This window comes from Grammomys surdaster, unplaced genomic scaffold (assembly GCF_004785775.1).
Source record: "Grammomys surdaster isolate TR1022 unplaced genomic scaffold, NIH_TR_1.0 919, whole genome shotgun sequence".
Lineage (NCBI taxonomy): Eukaryota > Metazoa > Chordata > Mammalia > Rodentia > Muridae > Grammomys > Grammomys surdaster.
In genome coordinates, this window is record NW_021605338.1 from 64,407 (window position 1) to 84,371 (window position 19,965).

Genomic DNA, 19,965 nt, shown 5'->3' on the forward strand with positions numbered 1-19,965 from the left:
AGGGAGGGAGGGAAGGAGGGAAGGAAGGAAGGAAGGAAGGAAGGAAGGAAGGAAGGAAGGGAGAGGGAGGGAGGGAGGGAAGGAAGGAGGGAGGAAGGGAGGGAGGGAGGGAGGGAAGGAAGGAAGGAAGGAGGGAAGGAAGGAAGAAGGGAGGGAAGGAGGAAGGGTGAGAGGGAGTGAGGGAGGGAGGAAGGAAAAAAATTTATAAACTATAAACAGTTATATCTTAGAACCATCTAATTCCAGAAAGCCTAGCTTGCAGAATTTCAAACACATGTTCACACCATTTGTTGCTAATATACATCCAAGACAAACAACATCTCTCTGGCACATGAATTAGATCAGTGAACAACTAGCTTAATGAATTATAAAGCCCTCTAATTCTGTGACCACTGTACCAAGGAGTTATACTTTTAACTCTAAAAACAAAGACAGGTTTACTTTCTGAATATCAGAAACTAAAAGATTATTTTAAAAGACAACTAAGAGCTTCTTATAGATGAACAACATGGATGAGAATGCTGGTTCTAAGAGTGTCATGTTGCCAATGCTCCTGTGTTTCTCTTAGAGCACCTTCAAGATAGTATTAAGTGTAGAAAGGATACATAAATAAATTTGAGACTAAAAAGGGCTTTACAGATTTAGAACATTTTCTATGACCAACAGTGAACTACTGTAAGTTTCCCTGGAAGACAGAAAGTGACTAAAACCTGTCCCACCACCTCCAAGCCTTGTTTCCCAGTCTACAGGTTGTGACTTTTCTGGTAACTGATGAAAACATACCCCAGGAGAACACAAAGCTGAGACTTATCAGCTCAGTCAGACCTTACCCAGTCATCTGCTTATGTCTACCAATAAACAACTATGGCTGCACCTGGAAGGCCCACACCACTGCAGTCTGCATTGCTACCTCACACAAGCGCAGCCATAATGTAAGGAGACAGTTAAGCATCACAGTTGGGTGCCGACTTAGGTTTTAATCCCGGCTCAGCACTTAATGTATAACTTTATGCAAATTAATTTCTCTATGCCTTAACTTCCACTTTTGAAAAACAAGAGGAAAGCTGCAGCACCGCTCTTCGAGGTTGCAGGAGACCTGAATGACTGGGCATAAGCGGCACAGAGAGCAGGGCCTACATGGCACTTTATTAAGGGCTCAGCAAAATTAGCATGTCATATAAAAGTGCCAGTTATAACAGCAGGCTCTTCTGCTGAAAACAAGTGACTCCCACACTTTAGAGACGGCCTATCCTTTTCTCCCCTCACCTTGCCATAAGTACAACTTACACCGTGTCTTGTTTCTTTAACCTGTTTTTTGGACGTCCTATTGGATTAGCATAGCGCCGTTTTATCTGCGCCGCCTTCTTTTGTAGAAGTTTCCGTCCTTTTTTCCTAGGTCTGCATATCTGACATATCCACATGCCTGTAAAAGAATAAAATTCTATACAAAAGTGTAGCTACAAATATACTGAAAGGTCTCATATATCCCAATCCCTCAAAGTTAAAGAACTATGTGCAAATCTAATGAAATGCTTCTGGGAAAGAAAAAAAGCCATAAAAACATATACAAGTAAGCATCTACAAACAACTCAAAGAAATTCATAAACATCCTTGAAGCAAATGGACAGGAGCCATCAAAAATTTCTGCTCTAGCCAGGCATGGTGGCACACACTCTTAATTCTAGCAGAGGCAGATAGATCTCTGTGAGTTCTGAGCCTGCCAGAGCTACATAATAGAGACACTGTCTCAAAAAGGGGAAGGGGGGGGCAGGGTGGGATTCTGTTCAAGAAAGCCCCAGATATTAGCATCTAATTACTAGCCTATAATAAAAGGCCATTTTTCCTAGAATACTGGTTGCTTCCAGGACAAGGAAGGGGAAAAAGTTAGCTTTGAAGATTTTATAATTTTACAATGCCAGAAAATACTCATAGAGGGATATCAAAGGACTTGGCAGTCAACCTCAGGGAATTTCCAATGGACAAATGACTAATGATCATCCACAGGATAAAAAAAAAATATGTGGCTATGGATTTAAGTAATGTAATAAATAAATGTTGAGAAAGTAACAGCAGTTACTTATGTCAGAATTTCACCTAGTTAGTTTAGAAAGAATGGTGGACTAGACAGTCACCTCTGTGCAGGTATCACATTAAGAGCTGCATAGGCAAGAAAGAGTGGCAGTTGCTAGTTAGTGAGCAAAAAGGAAAACCAGGCAGAGGTTTCTTTATTACTGCAATTAAGTAATCAAAGTAACATTACTAGTAATAAGGTATATCACTACTATCTATCTGTTGTGATACAATAGGAAGCACAAAACTCAATGTAATAATATCCAGAGGCGGATGCTCACAGCTAACCATTGAACTGATCATGGGGTTCCTGATAGAGGAGTGAGAGAGAAGACTGAAGGAGCTGAAAGGGTTTGCGGCCCCATGGGGAGAGCAATAATACCAACCAACCAGAGTTCCCAGGGTTTAAACCACCAGCCTGGGAGAACAAAGGGAGGGACCCATGGCTCTAGCTGTATATGTAGGGGAGGTGGCCCTATCAGGCATAGGTGAGAGAGGAGATCCTTGGTCCCATGAAGGGTGGATGCCCTGTGGGGGGGAATTCGAGGATGGGGAGGTGGGAGTGGAGGGATGGATGGGGGCACATCCTCATAGAAGCAGGAGGAGGGAGGATTGGATAGAGGGTTCCTGGGTTGGGGGGGAGGGGAGGAATGGGGTAAGGGAATAACATCTGAAATGTAAATAAAATATCCAACAAAATAAAAAATATATAAAAAGAAACAGAGGGGACTTGTGAAGTATGGACTAGTACTCTCCAAATGTGTCAAAGCTGGGAAAGACAGAGTCTAACTATCATATGCTGAAGACTGAGTGTGAGATCCTAAATGGATCCTGAGAATTCTAATAAGGCCTCTAGATTATGGTTAATCGCATTAATACTGGCTTTCTGGATTCTGTAAGTGTCTTACCGCTTTTTTAAAACAGTAACAATAGCGGGCTACTAAGGAGGCTATGTACTACTGTTGTAGCAGCTTTCCTTAAGTCTGAAATAAAGTCTTTCCTGCCTTAACTTTTACAGAAGTTAAATGTACAGAGAAACTCATATAGAAGCCTTCCATATCTTGAAAGATTCTCAAGACAGCCTCATGTCTCAACTTCAAATAGATGCAAAGGAGAGGTAAAGAGGGTTATTCATATATATTTAGGGTGTTTCAAGAGGTGACAACAGGCTGTCATAAGGAAGACATATAGGCAGCTGTACTCTATGGCTGAGTCCCTTACTACCTCTAAGCAGACATTACCAAAGGCACACTGTACGCATTACCCTACAGGTGTTACACTACAATTGTTATCCCACGGGTGTTTTTTACTTAGGGAGCATACAGATCAAAAGCAAGAGCTGAAATGAAATCTATGGAAACAACATGAAAACACAGGGGTTCCAACTGAACAGAAATATTCTCTGACACCACAACCCACTGGGTTATTTCTCTGAACGTTTTTTCTTTCCAAAATGTGAACCGGGGTCATGAAAAGCTAGCCTTGAGCTCACTATGTTCAAGCAACCCTTGAACTTATAACCCCCGTCTCTCAGAATCACCAGAAGTGGGGATTATAGGTCCATGCCTCTAGCCAAGGCTTGACTTTTTCTTTTCTAAGAAGCACGACTATATGATCAAACAGTGCTCCACAGAGCACTAAGCACAAGGCAGCTACACCCCAGCCACGCCTTTCAAGGGTCAGGTGTCAAGAGAATCCAACAGCACTAAGCTGCACCTTATGATTTACAGACTTATTTGGCCAGAAATTATTTGTTTAATTTCTTTTAAGTTTTGAATAAATCAGGTCTGAGTCTAGTACCCTGAAAAGCACTGAGCAGTGCTACAACCAACATAACCTAAGACAGTTTTACTTCCACCTTTAAAAAAGAGATTTCACGATACATGAGCTCTAGCTAGAGACAACACAAATATTTCAACATAAACCATTTGCTCCTTCACAGACACTGCAATGTCGACAATAAATACAAACATGTTATCTAGCCTTAACAAAAAGTATGGCCTACCTTTAAGATGTCAGCTGGCTTTTTATTTATACAATCTCAAAATGAGAATCAATTACTTTTCATCTTAACAGAAGATAAAATGTAGCTCCACTAGCGCCCTTTCTCAGTTTGATTTCAGAAGGAACGTCTCACCTTTTGGCATCCGTGTGAGTGGTGGGTCACAACACTCCATGTGAAAACCTCGGTCACATGAATCACAAAAGAGCATGTTATCCTTTGAAAAAAGAAGAAAGAAAGAAAGAAAAAGGAAAAGATATTTCTACTTAACTTCTGGAGACAGAAAAATTTTAGGACTTATCAAACCTGAGAAACGTCAAAGATAATAATATTATAATAGTAAGGCTTTCTTTAATCAGTATTAAGTTAGCAAGCAGTCTAAGTTAGCAGAAATCTTTGGTGAAGAACTACAGGTTCAATATTTTCTAGTACAATAATAGTCAGGTAAGAGCTAACCCTGGTCTGTCGTATTAAAAATGAAAAAGGATAACATGTAACAAACAAATAAAAATCATAAATCAACATCTCTGTACTGCTCAAACTAATTGGGAACTTTCTTGAGAATAGTTTACTATCTCTGCAAATATATGATCAAGATGCTTTACAAATTACCCAGTCTATGTCCAAGTGAACAGGATTCCAAATTAATGGTATCCACCTGGAAAAGGCTACTCAATGGAACAGCTGTGGGAAAAGCCAAGACACTCACTGCATTTTTGCCTTGATCACGACAGGAGCTGCACGTTTTACACTCAATACACTGCCACCGTAAGGCCTTCACTCTCACTGTTAGTTCTGGGGAAAACTTTAAACAGGATGGATGACCTGATGAGAGTAAGAAAAAAAAATCAGTGATGAAAATCAAAACTTGTTTTGTTAATTATACTAAATGGTACAAAACAGGTAATTAGGCTAACTCTATCAGCTAAAGCCAGATGCTCCTGGAAGCCTGCCACACAGGGTGCCGTCAACACTCAGCACTCCAAGTCAGATTTCCTAAAACCAAATTAACACATCTGCCCACACTGTAAGTATAAAAACCATGTCCAAACCTGTAGTAAGCCTGCACCAAAGTACTATTTGTACACATGCTGGTATTTATATGAATACAAATACGGCCCAGCCACAAATAAGCCAAACACACAAAAATCTACTTACACATATTTTGTACATAATATCCTAGAAAATAGAACTGCAAACACTCTAAAGAATTGTGATTCACATTCATGCCCACTCTTGTGTCTTGTTTAAAAATATTAAAAATTATTTGTTGACATAGACATGTATGTCACAGTGGACATGTAGAAGTTAGAGGACAATTTAGTAGAGTCAATTCCCTTCTACCTCAACAAGAGTCTGAGGAGTCACCAGGATTTTGGAGTGAGCATCTTTACCTGCTGAGCTATCTTGCCAATCCAAATCATATTTATTATTATACTACTTATTTATGCACTGTGTGAACACGCACATGCATACACAAAAGTAAAAGGACAGTTTGCAGGAGTTGGTCCTCCTCTTCTGCCATGTGAGTCTTAAGCATCATACTCAGGTTTCCTGGTTTGGTAATTGTCACCCTACTCACCAAGCCATTTCACGGGCTATGATCTCATTTTTTAATGGGAACAGTTTAGTTTCATAATTTTTAAATATAGGATAAAAACACCAAAATGTAAGTAATTACATGCTTTTGATTTAAGCTACTTAAGTTAAATCTGAAAGAGAAGCAGAATTTCTGCTAGGATCAAAATTTACAACAGCTGGAGGGAAGGGAGACTCCTCTCCCACAAGTTAGTATCTCTTTGATTCTCCAGTTTTCAGACTCAATTAAGTCTTGTTCCACTCCTTCAGTTATCTTTCTTCTTTTGTGAAAGAAGGGCTAGTTCAATCTTTTCTCCCTCCCCCTTTGTTTCTAAAGAATTACCTCTTAAATGAGGTAGTTAAGTTCATCATCAAAACATGGACACCGAAGAAAAGCAGGAGAGAAAGTGGCCTGCAAACATCGTCTCTAGTATTAATAGTAATAAATAGTAATACTATTTTCATGGGCTACCCTTCGAAAACGAGCTGAAAGTCACAGCTAGATATCATGCAGTCTCCGTTTTGTTTTTCATTATTTAATTCTAGTAAACTTCGTATTTGTAGTCTTTAACTGATTATATGCTACTTATTTGATGGACGACCACCTCCATGACCATTTCCCTATTGTTAAATACTCACTGGTTAGTTTTTTCAGCTTCACAGAAAACTAGACATATCTTGGAAGAGAGTCCTAATTGAGAAAATGCTTTCATAAGACTGGTTTGTAGGCAAGTATGAACCATATTGTCTTGATTAAAGACTGATGTGAGCAGTGCCATCCCTGGGCAGTTGATTCCTAGGTGCTGTAAGAAAGCAGGCTGAGTAAGCCAGCAAGCAGTATTCCTCCATGGCCTCTGCTTGAGTTCCTGCCTTGACTTGCTTCACTGATGGACTGTGATGTATAAGTGTAAGCTAAATAAAATAAACCCTTTCTTCTCCCAACTTGTTTTTGCATGATACTTTTATCTCAGCACAAGAAACCCTAACCAAAACTCTTTATATAGACTCTATATAGAAAGAGAGGCTTGGTTAGGTCTATATATATTATATATAACCAAGGTTATAGAGTTTTCTTATTCTAAATGAGCATTATAGGAGAAAACAAAAACCAAAAATCCTTCTGAAAGTAAGACTGGTAAGTGTAATGACATTTTCAGTTTGATTGGTTGAGATGTATAGGCTAAGTTTTCTAAAAGTCATGGTGTCACATCCCGTGCCACTAAGCAAGTATAAACAGTTCCTTGTATTTCCCTCCGGAGTGTGAAAGCTTATATTTCCTACTGTTAGCACACAGTCCGCTATTCTACAGGTGAAGCCGGTCTTCTATACTCAGCCATGAACTCACTCATATGGAAGCTGCTTGTTTGTTTTCCTCCTTACACTTTATGCTTAGAAATGTAAAAATATTTCTTTTCACTCACAAGGAATTTGGACCTTTCCCATATTTAATGTAATTATTTTCCCCAGACTATTCTTGCTCCTTTTATCTTAGGTTATACATGTTTTAATTATTTTTTAAAATGTCAATTTACATATTTGATGTTTAAGCTCTCCTCCCTTGACCTCTGTGATAGTCAGTCTCCAAGCTGGCTCTCCCTAACTTATGCAGACTTGTTCTCACACACTGAGTAGGCTTTATCTGTGTAACAATACGATATTGTTGAGATGACAGTATGACTTCTAATTCAAGAATTGTATATGCTTAGATATATGCTTAGAGAAAGCCAGCTGCCATGGTGTGGATATCCACACAGCCTTATCTACAGGTCCACATGGCAAAAAACCTGAGGCTTCTTGTCACCAGGCAACAGCTTCAATCTGTTGAAGCATCATGGAAGCTTTAGGTGTCTGAAGTACCAATTAAGATCTTAAGTATGTCCTCCTAAGGCATCAAGTCAAACTGCCCAGATAAGACACTTTCATATTCCCAATGCACAGAAACAGTATAAAACTAAAATGTCTGTCATTAATATAAGCTGCAAGGTCTTAGATTAATTTATTTCTGTAGCAATAGACAAGCTGTTATTATTTTTATAACTTTTAAATTAAAAACCTAGCATATAACAAAAAATTACATCCTCAAACTAACCAGACCCAAAGTCTATACATGCCAATTAACATATCAAATATTTTTATGCATTTATCCACTACCAAAAGTGAAAGATTCATGACATTAAGTACTGGAAAAACAATTAACTTTATGCCCTCTTTTGTAATTCATAAAGTTAATTTTTGAGAAGGGCTTCATTATTAGAAGTTATTATTAAAACAGATATCACTGCATTGTACAACATGCTGCTATCAGTTTCATCTAACCACTATGAAACTACCCAGAATTCAGTTTTGCTTATTATACTGTACTATATATGGTCTCTCAGCACTCAAGATGCATTCTCATCTTCTTCTAAGGCTTCTATAAATACAGAAGCATGAGTAGGGGATCTAGCTCACTTGGTAACGTACTTGCCTGATACGTATAAAGCCCTGGTCCCACTGCCAGAGTGAGGAGCAGGTACTGCGAAGCTGAAATTATACTTAGAGACATCTTTGCACTAGACTCTAGAAGTGAAGTGCACTGGGCACACTCTGGGCTTCTGTGAGGCAGAAATGAGACAAAGATCATCTGTCCTCTCTCTAGCACTGTTTTCTAATGACGAGCAAAGTCATGAAGTGTCACAACAGTGTCCTACTGTGCAGTAGATAGTGAAGATGGTCAAACAAGCACCTCAGGATCCAGAACCTGTAAGTTTCATGAAGCCCTCCTATTTCCAATTCTCCCTAGTGGAGAAAGGCAAGGCAACCTCACAGTCTGGTGTCACTTCTGCAGGAGCCTTAGGCCTAACTTCCAACTATCTCACAAATACCAACATCAAATTCGTCTTCTGTTTTCAGGCCCAAATCCTGGATGTTGTTGTTAAAAAAAAAAACCACTAAAAATGAAAACAACAACATTAAAGATACTGATTTATTAAAACCTTCCTGTAAAGTCTTATGCATCCTTAAATGTACAGTAAAAATATCTATGGAACCAGCAAGTTAGATGATTCTGAAAACTCTTTCTATAGGCCCAGGATTTCATAGGCTCAAACACCCCAGTGTCAGCAATATCCAATGTGACAATCTGGAAAACCAAATCTTTTATCTTTCTGGTTCTCTGTATCAAGCCTGAGACAAATCAAGAATGAAAAGTAATTATGTCACATATGTGTGCACACCTGAGTGTACAGGCACACATATCTAACTATAGGCACACGCTGTCTAACCCTCGGCTATATTTCCTGAGGACCCATCCAACTTTTTTGAGACAGAGTCTCACTGGCCTGGAGTCATTAAATAGGCTAGGCTGTCCAGTGAGCAAGCCCCAGCGAGCTCCCTGTCCTCAGCCAGCAGTGCTGGGATTACAAATGCACATTAGCAGCCTGGGCTTTTTACACTGTCCCAGAGGTTGAATCAGGTCTTTGAGTTTGCACATCAAGAACTTTACTGACTGACCTCTCTCACCAGCCTGAACTGTGTTTATTGAAAGACACCCTTTAAACTGATTGCTGTGACTTAAACAAGTACTCAAGAATGAAATACAATGAACAGAAAAAAGTTTATTGACATTTATAAAAACTACCTGAAATACAATTAACAATCCATTTCAGCTATTCAAATCCCTCTGTAGTGTAAAAGCTCAACTCAGTTACTGGAAACCAGAATTAGGTTAAAACATGCATGTGACAAGGATCAAGAATACTAACTAATTTAAACAACCTTCTCCTTGTCTTGGAGAGGGATTAGAAGGCAAACAGGAAGGTACGTACCACTATTGCCACAGTCTGCGCAGGAGATGAGTTCCTCGGGCTTCTTTTCCCGGTTTTGCTCTTTTGTACCAAGACAGAAACTACAGATGGGGATTGGTTCAGCAACAGGCTGCAGAGAGAAACAAAACTGACTCCACTACTAGTACTTTTTTTAGTATGAGCATAAAGTTAAAGTTAGTTTTACATTCTATTCTAAGTTTATATAACTATGAAACAATTATATCATTCTTTGTAAAATTCCTACTTAGTAAGTTTCCATAAAGCTTGCTTTTGCCCAAGTGTAAGCACAAAAATTACTTCTTATTTACTTTTTAAAAAAAAATTTGTATCTGGGATCTTATCATATCTGGGATACATGTGATCTGGAAAAACATACACATAATGTAGGACAGAGCACATTAAGTACTCTAAGAAACAAACGATGAACATTGTTATCCTATGTAGTACTGGCACTAAGAGAGAACCTTTCATGGTGATTTGGAGGAGGATAAGACCAGCACTTCTTACACGCCTGTTATGGACTAGTAAGCTAGTCAAAGGACAGGAGCGTAAGAGGCAACTACAAGTGTCTAAGCTCCTCTCGGAAGTGCTTCCCCCACCCCCAACCCAGTGATGGAGAGAAAGGCAACCCAGGCAGTACTGAGAGAGAGGCTCTGATTGACAGGCTGCTAGGACCAGTGTTTAAGTACATGGACTTTGTGTAAGAAAAATAAAAAGAAAAACAAAACAAAGGACTGGAGAGATGACTCAGAGGTTAAAAGCACTGACTGCTCTTCCAGAGGTCCTGAGTTCAATTCCCAGCAGCCACATGGTGACTCACAACCATCTGTAACGAGATCTGATGCCCTCTTCTTGTGTGTTTGAAGACAACTACAGTCATATGCATAAAATAAATAAATCTTTTTAAAAACAAGACAGAAAAGGGGTAGATCAATTGTGAAAGCTGAAGAAATTGGTCTTTCAATGTCAACAATATGTACATGTTACTTTCCACTTCAAAGTTTTCTAAAGATTTTTAATGTGTACAATTGTTTTACCTACATGTATGTATGTGCATATGTACATGACCAGAAAAAACTGTCAGATCCTCTAGAGCTGGAGTTACAGATGGTTGTGAACCACCCTGTAGTTCCTAAGAATTGAACCTGGGTCCTCTGCAAGAGCAGAATGCTTTTAACTAAGCCATCTCTTCAGTCTGATATTTTCAATTTTATGTATCAACTATACTCTTAAAAGTGCTAAAAGAAATTTATAGTTGAAGAAGAGAATGAGCCTTTTTTTTTAAATCACTGTGTATGTGTTTGTGTGCAGGAGTGCAGGTGTATTCCACTGCATGCTTGTGGAAGACAGAGTAAAACATCAGGTGTTTTTGATCCTTGCTTTTTAACCTGGTGAGACACCGGTATCCTGTTGTTTGCTCCTGCGATCACCAGGCTACTTAACCAATGAACTTCTGAGTATTCTGTCTCCACTTCCCATCTCACTGCAGAAGCCTTTATGGAGGAGCAGAGGATCGGACTTTGGGTGTTTATGCTTGCCTGGCAAGCACTGTACCCCCAAGCCATCTCTCAAACCTTTATTCCTCAGGCCAAAGAAAGGGTCCGTAAGCAGCACTGAGCCAGGTGGAGCTGGGTGTGTAGCTCAGTTAGTAGAGGACCTGCCAAGCATTCATGACACTCGGCTTGTATCCCAAACACCACAGAAACCAGGTGTGGTAGCACACACCTATAAAGCTAATGATTGGAAAGCAAAGATAAGATCAGAAGTTCAAAGTCATTCTAGGTTACACAGACTTGATGGGTTTTCACAGGAATATTGGCTAAAGACAGATTAAGATTAACGTTTCAGTGGTTAGTGTTTTTAAACAGAAACAGATAAGGAAAGTGTTGGGCATAATATGGACACTAAAGTTCTTTTAAATACCGTGCACAAATGTGCTCACAGTAGTGCTGAGTTACCCAGTTCCTGCAGCTGTGGAGACAGTGACCACTGCTTCTCCTTAAGACAGACTAGGAAAAAGGACTAGAGAAGAAAGGCAAGACAAGACTTCACATCGGAGGGAAAGCCTAAAGAAATAAACTATAAAGACCTAGAAAAACTGGTAGACTCTCAGTCCTAAAATCTGGGTTTTATGGTTTGGCCTCTACTGTAGCACTGGACGACGTTAAGCAGGTGAATGGCTTGATGGTTCGAATGGAAACGGCTCATGTATTTGATTCTAAGCTGGTGAACAACTTATGATGAATTAGGAGGTGTGGCCTTGCTGGAGGAGAGTGTCACTGGGAATGGGCTTTGAGATCACAAACGCCCCCAGTTCTCCTTCTGCTCCCTCCCCCCCTCCTTCCTCTCTCCATACCTCTCTGACTCCCCCACTCAACCTGCTGCCTTTGGATCAAGATATAGAGCTCTCAGCTTCTTTTCCAGCGCACTGCCTGCCTGCAGCCTTGCTTCCCACCATGACGATAATGGGACGTCTCTGAAACTGTAAGCCACCTATGGTTCTTGCCTTGTGTTTCTCATCTCGACATGTAAGCTCTAAGCTACAGTTTCAACACCATGCCTAACCTGCCAGCCTGCTGCCATGTAGGGACTCATCCTGTGAAACTATAAGCAAGCCCCCAATTAAACACTTGTTTTTATAAGTTGCCTAGGTCATGGTATCTCTTCATAGCAATAGAAAAGTCTCTAAGACAAATGGCATGATCAAGCTTCAATAAAATAAAAAACTTTATAAATATCACAGTAGTACTGAAAGAGCAAACGCATTAGAATAAATACACGCATGCTTGTAATCAATCATTATTACCACGTCACTAACAAGCACTGTTTTATATGGAGTGAGGTTGTCTTTCCAAATGTTTACATTAGGTTTACTGGTTGTGTGTAGGACCAAGGGCACTCACTGAGCCTTGTCACCAGCCTTCTTCCCAGAGCTCACTCTTCTGCCATCACTTCTCTTGCCTCTGTTTCCCTCCTCTTTTCTTTTTCTCTCAGTCTGATCTTTTCAGTGTCCTTTTATTCCTTCGAACACATGTACATGTTGGTGTTCCTCATCTCTGACATCGTTTTTGTCATCCCTCAATCTGAATCCTTTCCTATCCACTCCATGTCACTGGGTCCTTTCCACTGTCATCTGCTTGCTCATGTCATTAAAACCTTTCTCTAGCCTATTTTCTCTCTTAAATTCTGAACACTAATATCCAAATCCACTAGTACTTCAGGAAATTCAGGGTTACCACATTTCTAATCAATATTTATTCATCGATTTAAATTTAAATGTTAACTTTCCAATCAAATATACTAGAAAAATCAGTGTACTTTTACTGGGAGGAAAAATACACTGTATGTGTACTCCTTAAGTTACGTCATCAGCGCCCACAGCACCACCATCCAAGTCACAAGAACATTATGCCTCAGCAATCGTTTCTAATACACTCTCTCTTCCTTCTTCCTGACATAGTACATAACAGCAATTAGAAAGATTATTAGTTAAAGATTAGAAAGTTAACCAGGCAGTGGTAGCACACACCTTTAATCTCAGCACTTGGGAGGCAGAGGCAGGCAGATTTCTGAGTTCGAGGCCAGCCTGGTCTACAGAGTGAGTTCCTGGATAGCCAGAGCTACACAGAGAAACCCTGTCTTGAAAAAACAAATAAAATAAACCACCAAACAAACAAACAAACAAAAACAGACCACTTACTTTACAATTACAAGGACCAGAGTGTGGCTCTGAGCACCCATAGAAGTAAGTCTCCGATGAATTAAAAATGCTTAAAAATTTAAATAAAAGTATTTTAAAATGGTCTGCTTCATCTAGAATCCAGAGTGTGAAGTTTCTAATGAAAATAAAAATGGTGCTGTGGTTCGAATCATACGTAACCCCTCAAGAGTGTCTCTGTGCGCCCTGTGCGCCCCTTGAAATGGTACTGCTCTTGATATTCCTTTTAACAACCTACCACTGGGCTTTGTCCATCTCAAGCCGAATCTACGGAGGTCATCCAGATCTACTCATACATGCTAGTATGTGAGACACAGCCAGACAAACTGGCTGTCTTATTACTTGCTACATGAAAACCAGTGACATATGACATACATTGGGTTCATGAGAGGGAGGGAGGAATACATGCAACATGAGAGCAGAAGGAGGAGACTGGAGAGAGGAAAGAGATCAGTAAGAGGAAGACATGGAATGGGGGAGAGAAGGGAGGGAGGGAGGAATGTAATGTGGGGCTAACATTAGCTCAGTGGTTAAAAGCACTGGATCCTCTGGACATGGGTTCAATACCCCAGTCCCAGAGATCTGACACTCTCTACTGGCTTCTGTGGCGATCAGGAATGAATATGATATGCAAACATGCATAGAATAAAACATGCATATACCTACAAAAAGAAGAATGTGTTTTGAAGCTAATTACTTTGTATGGAAACTTAGAATGATGCTAGTGTTGTAGCTTCAGAATGGAAGGTGCAATGAAATTGCGCAATGCCACACAGGTGAGTGCTGCCACAAACATCTAGCTCACTGAACATTTGAGTTTGTCTGCTGCACATTAAACACCTCTTACTGGCTCTGTTGTTGTTGTCTGTTTTGTTTTTTTTTTTTTTCCTGTAACCCCTATATTCAGCTGTACTACATTATGGGGTTGTAAACCAAGTTTAAGCCCACGTTGAGATATCCTCAATAGTCACCAGATGGCAGTATTGAAACAAATGTGAACTTTTTAAACCATCTTTGAAAACAGGAACAGTAAAAAGTTAGCCCAGTGACTTCAGCTATTTAAAATTTAGAGCATGAAATAACTTCTAGATACAAACTTTATTATATCTTATGTAAGGAACATTTTGAGATCTCCAAATCCATCACTTGAAATACTATCTTTGTAAAGACTAGTAAAAATTAAGATTTAAAAAAATCTGAATGAGTACACAACAAGATCCAGTTTCAAAACAAAAAGGTGTATTTAAGAAGTACCTAACTCACATAACAACAGCACTAACAAAGACCAGTCACTCTGAACATGAGATGAGAAAATGAGTGCACAGTTCTTCCAGGGTTGAATACAACACATCTGTAAAACCTGATAAAAAAGGAAAGCTTAACTGACGCTACAACTTATTTTTCAGTCAAATGGTGTGTCCTGGGTACCTAGAGCAATTCACCAACTCAGGAAGTCCTGAGTGTGCAGACAGAGGTAGTCGGCTATTGGTTAAAAGGTAAGGGCTAGGATGATACAAAGGTTTTGGGAATGGACAACGGTGATATGGTTCTCCAACACTCCAAATGTACTAATGCTACTGTACTGTACGTGAAGATGGCTTAACCAGGCATTGTTTTCTGTGTAAGTTTTAGCACAGTAACAAAATAACCACAGCTGTTTTACCTGTCATGGCCTCACAAAGCGGATGACTTGAGCACACTCTGAATTGCCCCCCCTATTTTTACCTGCTTCTATGTATGAAACACTCTCCCTGTGCTATCTTGTATGTGGACTGCTGACTGAAGTTAGAAGAGCAACTGAAGTGCTCCACAAAAATCCAAACTATTTAAATCAACAATTAACAATTTTTATTGAAATTAAAATTTCACTATTTCATACTCACTGTGCTCACATAAAAAATTGAGTTTTCTTATCCAGTTTCATAAAAATAACTCACCTTAACAACTTTATTGCAAGATAACCTAAGAATTAAAAATTGTGTATTGAGCACTGCTCATTCTCAAAGTAAAATCTACTTCTGACACTACTTCTCTTATCCAGCAAGACTCCTCGGCATGAACCACTACAGACTTCTCTCAAGTCTGTCCCGTAAACAGCTTAGATCCTAACGTCTTTGAGTCTCCCAGTGATTGCTCAGGACATTGCTTGTCCTGACCCTGTCTTCTCCAATAATCAGGTAAATAGAACTCCAGATTAATTTTCCCACAGAGAGATGTAATTGCCAGACTTAATGTCTAGCAGATGTGAAGCATGGTTGAAAATACCTATTGCTAAAGCATTGTTACTTCTAAGTACTTAAAGGATAAAGGCTGGGTCTCAGCTTAGACGGCTGGGAAACTGGACTATTCTCAGGCATGTTATCATGAGGGAAACCAAGTGATGATGTTCAAGAGTTGAGTACTAGGTGGCTGGAGACACGGCTCAGTGGTTAGGAGAGCTTGTTGCTCTTCCAGAGGATCTGACTTGGTTCCTAGCACCCACACAAAGCAGCTCCTCCCACACTTCTATAGCTCCAGCTCTCAGAGATCCAATACCCTCTTCCTGGCCTCCATGGGCATCCACACACTCACACTGCATCCAAACACACATGTACACATACATAAAATACAATAAATCTTTCTTTAAAAGAAGGGTTGAACACCAGCATAACAAGAATTGCTACATTTTGAAAGCATGAAATGCATACAATGTCTGGTAAATGCCACAGCTTGGCAAGCACTCTACTGTACCAATAATCTGAGAAGACTAAAGGAAAGGCATTTTCAAAAGGAACTGTGCCAATAAAAACAAAGTACACACAAATAATCAGAAAGCAATTAAATACTATTCATATTGTCAGTTACATAATCAAAGTCCAAAAGTAGATGAACTTTGAGAGACTTTGCATAATTCACTGTTTCCAGCATTCTAAGGCTCCTAGCCTTCACTTTAGGAAATCCATAGGTACTTCAAAGTGTTTATATTTTGTTGAGAAAACTGAACACTGTAAACCAACATGTTCTCCTGTGGCCAGGTTAATCTTCAGTCTCAGCTTCACCACTCAGTCCCTTTCCCCTACTAAATGCCTCTCATAATTTCAGCTCCTTTCAAGTCCCTCTGACAGTTCATGGTTATACTTGTAATTCTTCCAATCACTCTAATGCCTTGTAAAATTAGCATTTCTTGAAATTAAAATAGCATTAGAGAACCATGTTTATTTCAAAACAGTATAATCAGTTACTTACTCAAAGCCTCTCCACCTAGATTCTATAATCTGGGAAACTGTAATCAGGTGTAACTAAATTGAACTATTTTTATCACTTGTTTATTCAATAGCATCTACAATTACAGATTACAATAGTAAAAATAATGGCAAAAGAAAGTTAATAATTAGATTAATAAAGATCACTTTCAGTTTCCACTTCTACTATATATATGTGGGTTAGTATAGATTTAGATAAGAAAGCAATCATTAAACAATTTTCTATTTCTTTTTTTCCTTCACGATTCACTTTACATCCCTATCACAGCCCCTCTCCTCCCTTTTCTCTTCACAGTCCCCAACTTTCTATGTCTTAACTGGATGACACAAAAAATAGAAATGCTTGCCAAATTTAATTTCCTTACATTTTTACGACACTTATTTACTATATATATATATGCATGTGTGCATGTGTGTCATCTTTTGCACGTGGAGGTCAGACAGCAGCCTTTGAGAGCTGGTTCTCTCCCTGGGGCTAAACTCAGGTTGTGAGGAGTGGCAGCAAGCACCTGCTGAGCCATCTTGCTGGTCTGCAGAATTTAAACTTAATCCTAAGAAGCTGTAGGGTCTTATCTTCTTTCCACAAGTCTGAGGATTATCCTGAGAGCTGTTTAATGTCACTGATACCCCGCCTTCCTCAGTCATCCAAATAGGATTGTTCCAAATTATGACTCCCTTGCTCTTCCTTTGTGACCACGTCGACGTTAGTTTCTTTTACATGTCTAACTCTTGATGTTTAAAAAACACCACATGCGATCTCTTATATGTACTGACACCCTTGTGTCTTTATGCCCTGTAATTTTTTCTATACACTGCTATCAGATTAATCCTCTTGAAATATTTTTATCCAGTTACTCATGTGGCTCAGCACTTATAAACCATACTCCAATGACTGACTGCTACAGGCTAGCATCCAGTCCCTTCTCCAACCTACCTGACTGCTCTAGCTCCCTTCACTCCTACCTATGCACTTGTTTATAAAGGCTTTTGTTATTTGTTTTTTGAGACAAAAATGGTGCTGCTCACCAGTTTGTTCAAGAATTATTTCTTTTAAACCTTAGTCCAGCTGAATTAAGTGCACAAAACTGCAATGAACATGAAGTCTTGATATCTAGCTATTTGGAGCTAAGATGTAAACCTGGCTGACCTTGAATTTGCAATCACCTTCCTGCCTCTGCCTCCTGCCTGCTGATCCGCATGAGCCACCGCACCTGGTCAGAGATAATAGTTAGGCTCTGTCTCCAGATTGTTCTTTCCTGAAAGTCCTTTCTATCTTTCCTGAGAATCAGCTGGAGTACTGCTTAGAGACAGGCTGGTCTCCCAGCTCTGGCACTACTCTGGGCCAGACCTTCTTTAGTATAAAGGGGTAGATAACAGCCACACTTACCCTGTAAGTTGCCGAGATTATGTAAGACACAGCATCGTGATTCAAATATAAGGAATACCTGATAAACTATGGTTTCCTCACTTTTATTTTGCTCCCTGATATTTCTTAATTCTGGACAAGTATTTGCTCTTATTTTAACTTTCCAATGGTGATTAAAATTTTTATGTACTAACACATGTCTACATATGGTATTTACCTACACACATGTATTAAGGTTTTTCTAAGAGTTAGTATGATCACACCACATTGGATATTATGTAAATGAACAAAAATCCTTGAATATACAAAAATATTTCTGTGCTAAGATACAAATACAAGCACATAATGGCTTAAAACCTTCATGTTCATTGCCATTTTTAAAAAACTGGAATTCTATTTACTTAATCCTGACTGAGGTTTAAAATAATAATTCTTGACCACACCAGTGAGCAGCACTATTGTGCAAGATTTACAAAGAGTAATTACTATCATGCCACAAGCCTGACTTCCTATGAGGCCAAAAAAGTATCCACATGTCTAAAATGTAAGGCACATTCTGCCAAGTAGAACTTCTGGGAGGCTGCACTCACCGTCACTAACAACGAGTCAGGGTCAGGCACAAGTCGGTCCGAGTTCCTGCCCACTCCTCCACATTCTCCTTTATTATGCTGGGATCAGAGTCTGCATATTCTATTTGTCCTCTGCCAGATGCCCTTCCATCAGTCACCACGACACAGCACAGCGTACTTACATAGGCACTGGCAGGGATGTCCCTTCCACTCTGGATTATGTCCCAACAAGTGTCGTCCTGCTATTGGACCTTTTCTAGCACAATCATTTGTAGTCTCAGCTTCTCTCAGGACTGGACTTATGTTCACAAATACTGCCATATAGTCTCATAAGACAATGGTTCTCAATCTGTGGGTCACAACCCCTTTGGGGATCAAATGACCCTTTCACAGGGGTCACCTAAGACCATCACAAAACACAGATATTTACATTACAATTCGTAACAGTAGCAAAATTACAGTTATGAAGTAATAATGAAATAATTTTATGGTTAGGGTCACCACAACATGAAGAACTATATTAAAGGGCCACAGCATTAGGAAGGTTGAGAACTGCTGTCATAAGCAGTCTGAGTCCCAGCTTTGTGAGGTCCTTTGTCCAAGCCTTTGGAAGCCACCAGGCGCTAGACTGTCTACGCAGAGCTGAGACAGTCCTGTGTAGCTGCTTCTGCAACCCCTGAAAACTCAAACCTCTCTCTTGGTTTCCTCAGCCAAAGAGAAAACTAAGTTAGCACCACTGTGTTACTACAGGGTTTGAGTTTTCAGATCTGCTTTACTGCTCTCTCCAGTGAAATGTCCAGTGTGACATGTGCTTCTCTGGCTAGGTCTGGACTGGCATAGTGTCAGTATCTTAATAACTTGGCTTACATGATAGTTTTTTATCATCAACTTAACTGGATTCAGAATTACCACAGAAAACATACCTCTAGGTGTGTCAATGAGGTACATGCACAAAGGTTCACATGGGCATGGGAAGACCCATGAATGAATGATGTATGAATTCATCATTGTATGATTCATCCATATATGTATGAATATGAGCAGCACCATTCCTATAGTCTGGGGTCTGAACGGAATAAAAAGGGAAAGGTTAGCTGAGCACCAGCACTCGTTTCCTGGCCCTCCTGGCTGTGGCTGCAATGTCATCAGCTGCCTCTGGCTCCTGTTGCTAATACACAGCCTTCCATGCTGCACTGGGAACCCAGATAAACCTGTCCTTCAAGCTGCTTTTGTCAGGTATTCTGATACAGCAACACAAAGGTAACTAAAGCAGTGTATTTGCAGGTGGCAGGCAGTGAACTAAATGGTGCCTTCTCTTCAAACTGCATGTGCTGAAGTCCTCACCCCAGCACAATCTTTAAGAAAACAGTTAATGTTAAATGAGCTCAAAGGATAGAACCCTAATCCATCAGGACTGATACCTTCTTAAGAGGAAGAAGCACTACAAGGATATAGGTATAGAAAAATGGCAGGAAGAGATACAGCAAGAAGACAGCCATCTGCAAGGCAAGGAAGACAGTCATCTGCAAGGCAAGAAGACAGCCATCTTCAAGGCAAGGAAGACAGCCATCTGCAAGGCAAGGAAGACAGTCATCTGCAAGGCAAGGAAGACAG

The 19,965-nt window shown here is 39.8% G+C and overlaps 1 protein-coding gene across 3 annotated transcripts in view; it reads right to left on the minus strand.

The window, feature by feature from the left end:
• Kat6a (lysine acetyltransferase 6A) overlaps positions 1-19,965 on the minus strand; it is an 84,145-nt gene that overhangs the window by 30,153 nt on the left and 34,027 nt on the right. For all 3 annotated transcript variants that reach the window (XM_028782876.1, XM_028782878.1, XM_028782877.1), the window contains exons 3-6: positions 9,457-9,565; positions 4,782-4,897; positions 4,208-4,289; positions 1,288-1,423 (exon numbers count right to left, since the gene is read on the minus strand). In XM_028782876.1, the coding sequence (XP_028638709.1) occupies positions 1,288-1,423; positions 4,208-4,289; positions 4,782-4,897; positions 9,457-9,565 (443 nt within the window). The remainder of the gene's footprint in view (positions 1-1,287; positions 1,424-4,207; positions 4,290-4,781; positions 4,898-9,456; positions 9,566-19,965) is intronic.